The 11,637-nt window shown below is 35.7% G+C and overlaps 1 protein-coding gene and 1 long non-coding RNA gene across 3 annotated transcripts in view; one reads left to right on the top strand and one right to left on the bottom strand.

Moving 5' to 3' along the window:
• Positions 306-11,637, bottom strand: part of LOC110268686 — a 16,636-nt gene continuing 5,304 nt past the window's right edge. The window contains exon 3 of the long non-coding RNA XR_002357041.1: positions 306-587. This is a non-coding gene — a long non-coding RNA (uncharacterized LOC110268686). The remainder of the gene's footprint in view (positions 588-11,637) is intronic.
• Positions 970-6,555, top strand: LOC107626784 (phospholipid-transporting ATPase 1-like). 2 transcript variants are annotated; one of them, XM_021115375.1, is made up of 9 exons: positions 970-1,114; positions 1,243-3,066; positions 3,159-3,486; positions 3,585-4,311; positions 4,430-4,553; positions 4,672-4,891; positions 5,091-5,549; positions 5,663-5,946; positions 6,133-6,555. In XM_021115375.1, exons 2-8 carry the CDS (start codon positions 1,455-1,457, stop codon positions 5,835-5,837), a joined length of 3,645 nt encoding a protein of 1,214 aa, XP_020971034.1. In that variant the 5' UTR covers positions 970-1,114; positions 1,243-1,454; the 3' UTR covers positions 5,838-5,946; positions 6,133-6,555. The 2 variants fall into 2 exon arrangements, with proteins under 2 accessions (XP_020971034.1, XP_020971033.1); XM_021115374.1 differs by having other exon boundaries at positions 971-1,114; positions 3,156-3,486.

Raw genomic sequence — 11,637 nt, 5'->3', positions numbered from 1 at the left:
CAATTCAAAATAAGTCTTTTCCATTTTAATAAACAAAATAAAAATTATCATATATTATATTTCAATTTTTTTAATAAATATAAAATATATAGACTCTTGGAGACAAAAATTTGAAAAAAGCTATTGCGATGCAGACAGAAATCTCATGTATTGTCGTCGCCAAATATGGTATATAGTATATGTAATAAATGCTAATTAATTTGTACAAATCAGATTTTTTAGCGAAATTTAAACAATAAAACATGTATGGAAATAAGAAATTAAATTAAATTAAGAAAATTACCAATGGGATTAACGTTGCCCCAGTAAGTCTCCTTCTGAGGGTGCTGAAGAGGATCTCCATAAACCTCACTGGTGCTTGTAAGCAAGAATCTGGCTCCAACTCTCTTTGCAAGCCCTAACATGTTCAACGTTCCCACCACATTCGTCTTGTGGACACACAATCACCGTCAAGGACTCCAAACAATCATAAACCAATCATCAATTAACAATTAATTATTCCCTAATCTTGCCAACCTTCAGATTTTGAATAATAAAATATTCACATCAAAATTCCATACAATTATATCAATTTCCAGCTAAACTAGCTCAAATAGTAGAAATTTCATAATTTAATATTTAAAAAAAGAAAGAAAGAAAATATACACAATATATAACACAAAAGTTGTAACTATAAGGGGTCAGATAGATATTACTGGTGAGTGAGCTGAGCTTAGTAAGCAGGCAGATATGCAAATGCAATTACAAATCATGCGTGGTTCTCCGCTTTTGTCTCATTTCCAACCTCCATGTCAATTTAGCTGTCATTCTAGATTCTACTTACTAATTACATCTATTCATAAGAGTTAAGAAACCGTTTCATTTTCTTCTTTATTTTTTTAATTTTTCTTTTTATCTCCTTTATGGATTTGGAATTGGACCCACAAAATTAATTTTAAATAATATAATTTTTGGTTTGCATTTGAAAGGCAAAGGTAATTAGGTAGACGACGTGAGCAGATCCCATATTCTCTGTTTCTCTATGCATTATTCATTCAATCAAACCTCTCTTCTGACATAACGCCCCATACCCCTTTTCTTGTCATTCCCCTCCCAACCGCTTTTGTAATTTCAGGTACGAACACCAACCTACAATTTGATTTCATCATTTTGTCTCTCTCTTTGTTTCTTTCCTTGAATGTATTTGGATTCCATTCCATCATTTCACATGTTTATTTATTTCTCCTCCATTTTATGTTTTAGGAGGCTTGCCTTCTGAGTTGCTGAACCAGAAAACACAAGTTCTGGGAGGGGAGTAGCTTGAAAGGCTCTTCGTTATCGTCATTATTATCATTATTATCATTATCATTGTCATTGTCATTAACATCATTCAATCATTCATCATTCATCATCATAATTAAAGAAAATGCAAACTAAATAAACGTATGTAAGGCCATGGTGGCGGGCATTGTTTCATGCTAGATGTAAAGCTTCGTCGATTATTCACGTTATTGAGCAATGTCCTCGGAATCGGAATCGAATCGGTGTTGGTAAATTTGTCTAAAGGCCATGCAGTGGAAAGTTTCCCTCTATTGAAGGAGGGACAAGGGCAAGGGCAAGGGCAAGGGCAGGAGCAGGGTCAAGGAACGCCAATGGATTCGCATCGGCGTTCGCATTCGAATTCTCTCTTGCCATTTGAAATATGTGAGAATAGTAAACCTCATCATCATCATCATCATCATCATCATCATCGGAGTCGGAGTCGCTTCAAAAGCGGGCAGTTCGATGACGGCTTTTACGTGCATGAAGCCAATGCCAGGTCTGTGTACATAAACGATCCCAAGAGAACCAACGAGAACTATGAGTTCACGGGGAACGAGATCAGAACAAGCAGCTACACTTTGCTTACCTTCTTGCCTAAGAATCTCTTCATTCAGTTCCACAGAGTTGCTTATCTCTATTTCCTTGCCATTGCCGCTCTCAACCAGCTTCCTCCATTGGCTGTCTTTGGAAGAACCGCCTCTCTCTTCCCCCTCCTCTTCGTCCTCTGTGTCACCGCCATCAAAGATGGCTACGAGGATTGGCGCAAGCACCGCTCCGATCGATTCGAAAACAACCGGGACTGCCTCGTGCTTCAGGAACATGGTAACTTCCGCCCCAAGAAATGGAACAGAATACAAGCCGGCGACGTGGTTAAGATCTCCGCCGACGAGATGATCCCGGCCGACATAGTCTTGCTAGGAACGAGTGATCAGAGTGGGATTGCCTACATTCAGACCATGAATCTGGACGGAGAATCGAACCTGAAAACAAGGTTTGCGAGGCAAGAAACGGTTACGGCAGTGACGTCAGAATCGTGTGGAGTCACGGGAGTTATCAGATGTGAGAAGCCTAACAGGAACATCTATGAGTTTGCAGCCAACATGGAGTTTAACGGGAACAAGATTCCGCTGAACCAATCCAACATCGTGCTTCGGGGTTGCGTGTTGAAGAACACTGACTGGTTAATCGGAGTGGTGGTGTGTGCTGGACAGGAAACAAAAGCAATGCTCAACAGTGCAGCTGCTCCTCCCAAGAGAAGCAAGCTGGAGATATACATGAATAGAGAAACCGGTTGGCTCTCGATTTTTCTTTTTGTGATGTGCTCCGCCGTGGCCCTTGGGACGGCCGTGTGGCTCGTTCGCCACAAGCAACAGCTCGAGACCTTGCCTTACTACAGGAAGACATACCTCAACCTTGGCCCCCATTTTGGACAAGTTTATAGATACTACGGCATACCCATGGAAATACTCTTCTCCTTTCTCAGTTCCGTTATTGTCTTTCAGATCATGATTCCGATTTCTCTCTACATTACAATGGAGTTGGTTCGTGTGGGACAGTCTTACTTCATGGTGGAAGACATGGATATGCATGATTCTTCTTGTGGATTAAGATTCCAGTGCAGGTCCTTCAATATAAATGAAGATTTGGGTCAGATACGTTATATATTCTCTGATAAGACTGGAACTCTCACAGAAAACAAAATGGAATTCCGGAAAGCTAGTGTGTTTGGAAAAAATTACGGAAGCTCCATGCCTGTGCCTCCTGGTATTGTTTTGTATTGTATTTGTTTATGGAACTTCATATCTTAAATGTGTGTTGCATTGACAATTTAATGCTATATTTTATCACTGCAGCAGTTAAAAGTAAACGAAGATGGAAGCTCAAATCTGAAATTCCCATCGATTACGATCTGATGACATTGTTGCAGAAAGAAGAAGATCCAAGTAGCGAGGAAAGAGTTGCTGCTCACGATTTTTTCATCACGTTGACTGCTTGTAACACTGTGATCCCTGTTGTTAATGGTTCTAAGCCTTCCAAGGAAGATGATGGTGTAGTCAGCATTGATTACCAGGGAGAGTCTCCCGATGAACAAGCTCTGGTTTCTGCTGCCTCTGCATACGGTTATACTCTTTTTGAGAGAACAAGTGGACATGTTGTTGTTGACAAAAATGGTGAAAAAATCAGGTAAAGAATAAAGACTAGTTCTCTTTTGGTTTTTGGTTTTGGTTTTGGTTGCAGTCTAGATGTTTGATGTTTTGCTTCAATTGTATTTGCATGCATAGACTGGAAGTGCTGGGGATGCATGAGTTTGACAGTGTGCGGAAAAGAATGTCTGTTGTTATTCGGTTTCCGGACAATGCTGTGAAGGTGTTAGTTAAAGGCGCAGATACTTCCATGCTTAGCATCTTGGCAAATGACAAGGACAGTGTATGGCATGCGACGCAGACTCATCTGAATGAGTATTCTTTGGAAGGTTTGCGCACACTTGTGTTGGCTTCAAGAGATCTCTCAGAGGAAGAGCTTGAGGCGTGGCAAAGCGCCTATGCAGAAGCCAGCACAGCATTGTACGACCGGGCTATCAAATTGCGCCATGCAGCATCCCTCATTGAATGCAAGTTGAAGCTGCTTGGAGCTACCGGGATTGAAGACAGGCTGCAAGAGGGTGTCCCTGATACCATTGAGTGCCTTAGACAAGCTGGAATTAAGGTCTGGGTTCTAACCGGCGACAAGCAAGAAACCGCCATTTCAATTGGTGTCTCCTGCAAACTCCTTACTCCAGATATGCACAAGATTATCATAAATGCCAATTCCGAGGCTCATTGCAGAGATCTCTTGGTTCAAGCTAAAGCCAGATATGGTGTGAGACCTTCGGGTAAAGGACAGGGGAATGGCAAGTGCAAAACCATTGCTGATTTAGGAAAGGAAGAAGAAGAAGATACAGCTCCAATGGCACTCATAATTGATGGCACCAGCTTGGTTTATATTTTGGAGAAGGAAGCAGAATCAGAGGCAAGATTAGATTATTAGATTTTTTTTTTCCTTTCTAATTTGAAAAATATACTGTATGTCAAACTTGTTCATCATAAACATATTTATTGTTTGTTCTCCGTTTATGTTTTTTCAACAGCTTTTCGACCTTGCAACTGCCTGTAGGGTTGTGATATGCTGCCGGGTTGCACCCCTGCAGAAAGCAGGAATTGTTAATCTTATTAAGAGCCGCACAGATGATATGACATTAGCCATAGGAGACGGTAATTTCTTTTCTACAAGCCTTGTTTCCACTTTTACATTCAAAATTCAGATATAATCTGGTATTAACTTTTGATCACATCATACATGTTCTTATTTTTTGGCTATTTTCTTGGATAGGGGCCAATGACGTGTCAATGATCCAAATGGCGGACGTTGGTGTTGGAATATGTGGCCAGGAAGGGCGCCAAGCAGTGATGGCATCAGATTTTGCAATGGGTCAATTTCGGTTCTTGAGAAAACTACTACTGGTTCATGGTCACTGGAATTATCAGCGTCTTGGCTATCTAGTTCTTTACAACTTCTACCGTAATGCTGTCTTTGTTTTCATGCTATTTTGGTGAGTATAATTCTCTTTTGGATATTACAGGCCCTTTGAACAAAATCAGTTCTTTCTTTCTTTTAACTACTTTATTTGGTGCCATCCTGAAACTACATATCCATAGTCTGAGAACTAAATAAAGTATAATATATCCATATTAGGGTGGTATTTCTTTTTTGTAGAATGACTTTAATGGCATTGTCTTCCTTGTCTATAGGTATATACTGTGCAGTGCTTTTTCTACAACTTCTGCCTTGACAGAGTGGAGTTGTGTATTATACTCCGTGATATACACATCAATACCTACCGTGATTGTTGGTGTTATGGACAAAGACTTGAGTCAGAAGACTCTGTTGCAGTATCCGAAGCTGTATGGTGCTGGTCACCGGCAAGAGGCTTACAATATTCGATTGTTTTGGTTAACAATGATTGACACACTATGGCAGAGCCTTGTTGTGTTCTTGATTCCAGTACTGACCTATCAGAACAGCTCAATTGATATTTGGAGCCTGGGCAGCTTGTGGACAATTGCGATTGTTATCCTTGTAACCGTGCACTTGGCTATGGATGTTAATGGTTGGATATTGATCATGCATGTTGCTGTATGGGGTTCAATTTTCATTACATATGGTTGCCTCATAGTATTGGACTCTATACCTCTCCTTCCGAATTACTGGTTAGTATATGATTGATATCTGTTATGAAACCATTTTTTCCAAAAGTTTAATCGGATAGGATGAGGACATAAATAGTTATATCTCTAACTAATTATATGATTTTCATTTACAGGACTATTTACCATCTAGCGTGCTCCCCAACATATTGGATAACAATTTTGCTTGTAACAGTTGTGGCATTGCTCCCTCGATTTGCATGCAAGGTTGCTTCTCAAATCCTATGGCCTTCAGATATTCAGATAGCTAGAGAAGTTGAGGCAATAAGTAAAGAACATGGAGATTGGTAGGCAGGGCAACAAGCTAAGTGTATAGTTTGTTTTGCGTTATTGTCTTCTAGAAACTAGGCAACTCTATTGCATTGCATTCTTTGGCACTTGCGGTTGGATAGATCATCGGGTAAGCCTCTTTTATTTTGTCCTTTTTTATCTCCCTATTTTCATGGATAATGCAAAGTTGCAAACTAGCTATATATAGCTAATTTAAGTGTCTAAGAATAGCTTAATTATTGATTGCTCTTTCTACAAATTATACTAAATATGTTTGGATTTGGTGCTTTTTTTGTTGAATCAATTCTTCATCCAGATGAGTAGCCGATGAACAGAATGAAGTGATGGGATACAATTGAATCCTAATGTGTGATTAGGCATATAAGTATTGGGAAATCTCATGGAAATTTATGAAACCAAAGCCTAGTGAAAACATATATGCATGGCTTGGGTAATGAAGGTAAAAGCAGGAGCAAGTTTGGAAGGGGATAAGCTCACAGAAGATGATCAATTTCATGCAATTATCTTATTTTTGACTTTGGGGGGCATTGCCATTGCCATTGCCGTTGAAGACCTGAATATATATAATATATGATGTGACGATGATGATCTTAAAAAAAATTAAATGTGCTTGTTTGAGAGAAATTAAGGTTCTGAGAACTGAGTCCTTGCATTGGATGAGTGTCCCTACTAGAAAGTACGTGTGCAATTTCCACAATGCTCCTATGTATTTTATGTATGCATGTATGAATATTTTTTTTGTTCTTTTGTAGTCATAGCCACAACCAACATACCCAAAGGGCGAGTTTAATCTCATGCAGAGGGCGTCAACTAAAAGATATAAACTATATTTTTTCAGCTCCTTCCTATGCCATGTCAACAATGATATGGCATCATCACCTAGCTAGTATTTTGACGTCTCTGCAAACCTTTGATGACTTCATGAAAACCGTCTCTAACATGCACAACACTTTTCATTATTTATTAGAACAGCAGTACTTCTAACCAAGTTTAATACAGTTATAAAAGTTAGGACTCTAATTTTGTTTTAACTCAGTTATTTCCTTCTTTTTTTCCTTTTCAAATTATAACGACGTAGATGCAATAGTATAAATAATGCATTTTCAATTGTTGGTGGTTGATTCTGGAAATGCCAACAATATTGGAATTGCGTGTCTGACTACCATTGGTCCCCTTATTGTACGTACCAACGTACATTTGTACGTATATATGTGTCTTCTTTCGGCGAAACAAATGGCAAAAACTAAATATGAATTTTTTTTTTTAAATTAGGATGAGATTTGAATTCGAAATTTTTTTAAAGATTAAAAAATGATGTCATTTGAATTATAATTTATTGGTAAATTAAATATGAGCTCTTAACTCGCTAAAATAACAAAGATACATCATTTTATATTCTAGACTTCTAATATAATTAAAATAACAACCATTCTACATGTTAAAATAATTATACAAAATTACACACCATTCATTATGCAAAGGTCCCTCTTTCACTTACTCTCTCGGTTTCAAATTAAAATTTTTAAAATTTAAATTTAAAAAAAGCAGATACTAATATAAAAATAAAAAATTTCTAATATTAATTAAGAAATATTTGATTTTTTTAATTAGACTCATTTTTATCGTATATACCTTTCTTAAAAATATGAGAGAGAGAGAGAGAGAGAAATTGAAGGGAAGGAAAACTACAAGCTTTTAAAAACTTCGAAATACAAAGTAAATTTAATTTAATTGCAGTACGGTAATTTTTTAATTGGAATACGTCATCAAATATTAAGACAAAAAGAAAAAATATAATGCAGGAATTAATATTCTAGGGAAAAATTTTAAGATAGGATAGGAGAAAATTATAATTTTTTCTTTATTATAGGAGATTTGAATTTTTCTTTTTAAATTGTCAAAATAATGTGATAAATTTCACAGGAATCTCAAAAATAACTTTTATATATCAAATAAATTATTTTAAATACTATATTCATTTTAAATTTCTTCATTCAAGCACATTATCCAATCTTGGATAGCGTAATTTGAAAGAACTAAATTAATCATATTTTAATTTGTCTTTGAGTGTGTTTTTTTTTTTAAGAAAAAAATAGCTTCAGCTATCTTTTATCAACAATAAAATGGAATTTTTTTTTAATATAAATTATGAAAAATATTTATTTTTCCAAAACTCATTTCTGAACTTTATTTATTGAAATGTACGTTTTTTTTTTAATTTTAGTAAGTTTATCGCACCCACGGCAAACTCTAAAAACTAGCAAGTTCGCCGTACTCTCCTCCGAATTCTCTTTTAAAATTCTTAAAATACACATTTTTAATCTATGTCATCGTCTCCAAAAGAGTATATAGATCTACAAACAATATATAAGAATACACAAAAATACACAGACAATAAATATAGCTTCTTTAAGAATTTTTTTTAATTATAAATTAAAAAAAACAATTATTTCTCAAAAATAAATTTTGAGAAAATAAATATTTTTCATAATTTATATTCGAAAAAAATCCCAATGGTATATTTTTCAGCATAACGAATTAGCTGACCTCTTAATAAGTTTGATTGTTTGAGAATCCAAATGTGCTCTCATCCATACGAAGATGAAACCCTACTTATTTATTAATTTACTACTTGTCTAAACACATGCTACATAGTAATTTCTGTTAATTAATTAATTAATCAGTTGGAGGTACTTCTGCTGCATAGCATATATAGAGATTAGAGGCCATATATATTTATGTATATGCACTTATTGATAGGCCAGATTTAGAGATTAGAAAACATAAAAACAAAAAACAAAACAAAACAAAATGGATTAATAGTTAAATTAACTTTTGAAAAATAAATTGTTTTTCAAATTTATTTTTAAAAAATTTAAAAAATACAAATATAATTAATTTATAATATTTAAATTAATTTGATCAATAATTTTTTTAAAATAAATTTAAAAAAATATATTTTTCAAGACTAATTTTGATATTAGCCCAAAACAAACCCTGTCCAACTAGATATCTTTTAAATATTATTCTTTATTCAGCTTTTTTAAACATTAATTTAAAAAAAATTAAAACAAACACATCCAAATAGATTTACTGTCTTTTTTTTTTAATTTAAAAACAAATCTAAAGAAACAGAATAACTAAATTAAAATTCAAAATTTTAAATTTAAATCTTCTTAACACTAACACATCCTAAATAAAATTCTAAAAATTTCTTTAAACACAGATTTTAACTAGTTACCTCTCCTCTGCAGTAATAAAAGAAAACCTTTCCTCCGTAAAAACTAAAAACCCAGAGCTGCAATGCCCCCTCCTCGTCGCGTTTGTCTTCTCCCGCGCTGCACACTTTCCCCCGCAACGACCCCCTCCCCCCTGGGCGAAGAATGTTACCTGACTTATAAGAGAACCAGCTAACCAACTTGAACTAACAATTTACTGATTGTAGAAAGAAGAGAGCTACTAGTAGTTAGGAGTAGAATCTTTTCTATTAGCTGTTAATATGAGTCAATTTCTGTTAGTAATTTGTAGTTAATTAGAAGCCAACTAATATGGCACCTATCTATGTATCTATATAAGGAAGTAACACTAACAGTGTAGTTGAATTTTGCGATTCAATACATCTAAACTTCTTTTCTTCACTCTCCTCTTCTCTAATTGCAATATTTCACACGCTCTTACTACAAACAATGCACCATTTATCATGGTGCGGTGAGCGTAGACTCTAAGTGAGTAGCGTGCGATTCAAGAAAAGAGTTGAGAGAGAAGAACGACTTGATCGCTGTCTCTCAATACAATTTAGAGATTTCAGTGTCTAAATCGAGAATATCTAGCACGAGTATCAATGGCAGAACCTAATCATAGCAACCAAAATTCACCTGATGCAGCAACCGTCGATCTGCAGAGCATCGCTTACTTCCTTAATCAAATCACTGCGCTGCAAACTCAATTGAGTCGAGGTAACAATCTGATTTCTACCTTATTTTTGAATTTGGTATAAGACTTACATTCTTCAAACCCTTACTATCTTCATCCTTCTGAGAATCCTGGAGTATTGATCACGAACGTGATCTCAAATGGAAAAAATTATGGAGCTTGGAGGAGAGCAATGGTGTTGGCGTTGGAACCAAAGAACACATTTGGTTTCGTGGATGAAACGATAACCAAACTAAAAAAGAGCGATAACTTGTTCAAATCTTGAAAAAGGTGTAATACGTACATAGTGTCTTGACTTAATCTTTCTCTGGAGTCAAGTATCTCTTAATCAGTGATATGGAACAACATTGCTAGTGATATTTGGAATGACCTCGAGCACCGATACCACTAGGGTCATAGGTACAGAGCAGCTGAGCTTCAAGAAGAATTGTATTCCATAAGACAAGGCGATCTTGATGTAACTTCATACTACATAAGATTAAAGACAATTTGGGAAGAGCTTGATAATTTTAGAAGAATTCCAGTGTGCCAATGTGGCATAACCTGTAATTGTGAGTTAGGAGTAATAATAAGGAGTCATAGGTCTGAAGATCGAATAACCAGGTTTTTGAGAGGGTTAAATGATCAATATTCATGTGTGAGATCACAAGTGATGATGATGAGTCTTTTTCCTAGCTTGAACAATGTGTTTGCCATGCTCACCCACCAAGAAATACAATCTCGAAATGAGTTGCTCTTCTCACATATCGTAAACAATTCTACTTCTTCCTTAAATTTTGTAAAATCTGGACAAAACAAAGAGAGAGAAAGTGGTAGAGGAGGAAGAACTCAAGGAAGAAGGGAACAAGGTATGAAGGTGCAATGTGCATATTGTGGAAAGTTGAGACACAACATTGAAACATGCTACAGTAAGCATGGTTATCCTCCACACTTGAAGCAAATGAATAGTGGAGAAGTTACTGTAAACTAAATGATAACAACAGAAACTGAGGAAGAAAATAAAAAACTCAGTAGCCAGCTGGTTGGAAGTAGGATTGTCAAATCTGGATTCATTGCAGAGCAAAGACAAGCTTTATAGCACTCTTGGGCAATTATGAGCTAAAGCTCATTCAAAGTACTGACCAAATTGTGACACAATCACAGTCACCACCTCATCAAAGTAATTTGGTACACATTCTTCAATTCAAACAAGTGTTAAAACACTAACAAATTCAAACAATAAGTGCATTGCATGGGTAATTGATACTAAGGCTACAGACCATGTATCATACTTTCTTGATGATTTCAAACATATCATAAAATTGATCCAATTGTAGTGCGGCTGCCAGATGACACTATTACATTCAGCAACACAATTGGAAGTTTGGAACAATAATTTTTCAAAAAATTTGTATTTGACGAATGCATTATACATACCTTCTTTCAATTACAAGATAATTTCGGTGTCCAAACTCAGCCAAATTGAAGACAGTTCTATTGGATTCTGGTTACTCGCAATCAAAGTCTGATTATAGTTTGTTTACCAAGTCTCAGCCGAGTGGCTTCACTGCCTTGCTTGTAACACCCCTACTACTAGAATATCACGCTTCTGACTGCGCCATTCTGATATCGAGAAGTATTACGATGACTTCTATATACTTAATAATAAAATAGGAGCATTTTTCTTCATACAAGGAACATCCCAAACATCATATATATCTCATTACAATTCCTATCCCTCTTTACAAGATATAATAATAATAACGAGAAAAAATAATAACTAAGGCACTAAAATAGATACAGCAACCAAAATACTCAGAAAGGTCTTTGTAGACTTCTCCTCCGTTTTCTAAAAAAGATAAGGCTGTAGGGGTGAGAACCTAATCAT

This window comes from Arachis ipaensis, chromosome B02 (assembly GCF_000816755.2).
Source record: "Arachis ipaensis cultivar K30076 chromosome B02, Araip1.1, whole genome shotgun sequence".
Taxonomy (NCBI): domain Eukaryota; kingdom Viridiplantae; phylum Streptophyta; class Magnoliopsida; order Fabales; family Fabaceae; genus Arachis; species Arachis ipaensis.
Note: the sequence above shows the minus strand (reverse complement) of the source record. Positions and strands in the feature narration are given on the sequence as shown.

Bases quoted from the DNA above. Each gene is read 5' to 3' on its own strand.
- LOC107626784 (XM_021115374.1), top strand. From the start codon at position 1,455: ATGCTAGATGTAAAGCTTCGTCGATTATTCACGTTATTGAGCAATGTC. The intron at 4,312-4,429 runs GCAAGATTAGAT...TTTTTTCAACAG, and splicing joins AGAAGGAAGCAGAATCAGAG to CTTTTCGACCTTGCAACTGC. The intron at 4,554-4,671 runs GTAATTTCTTTT...TTTCTTGGATAG, and splicing joins GACATTAGCCATAGGAGACG to GGGCCAATGACGTGTCAATG.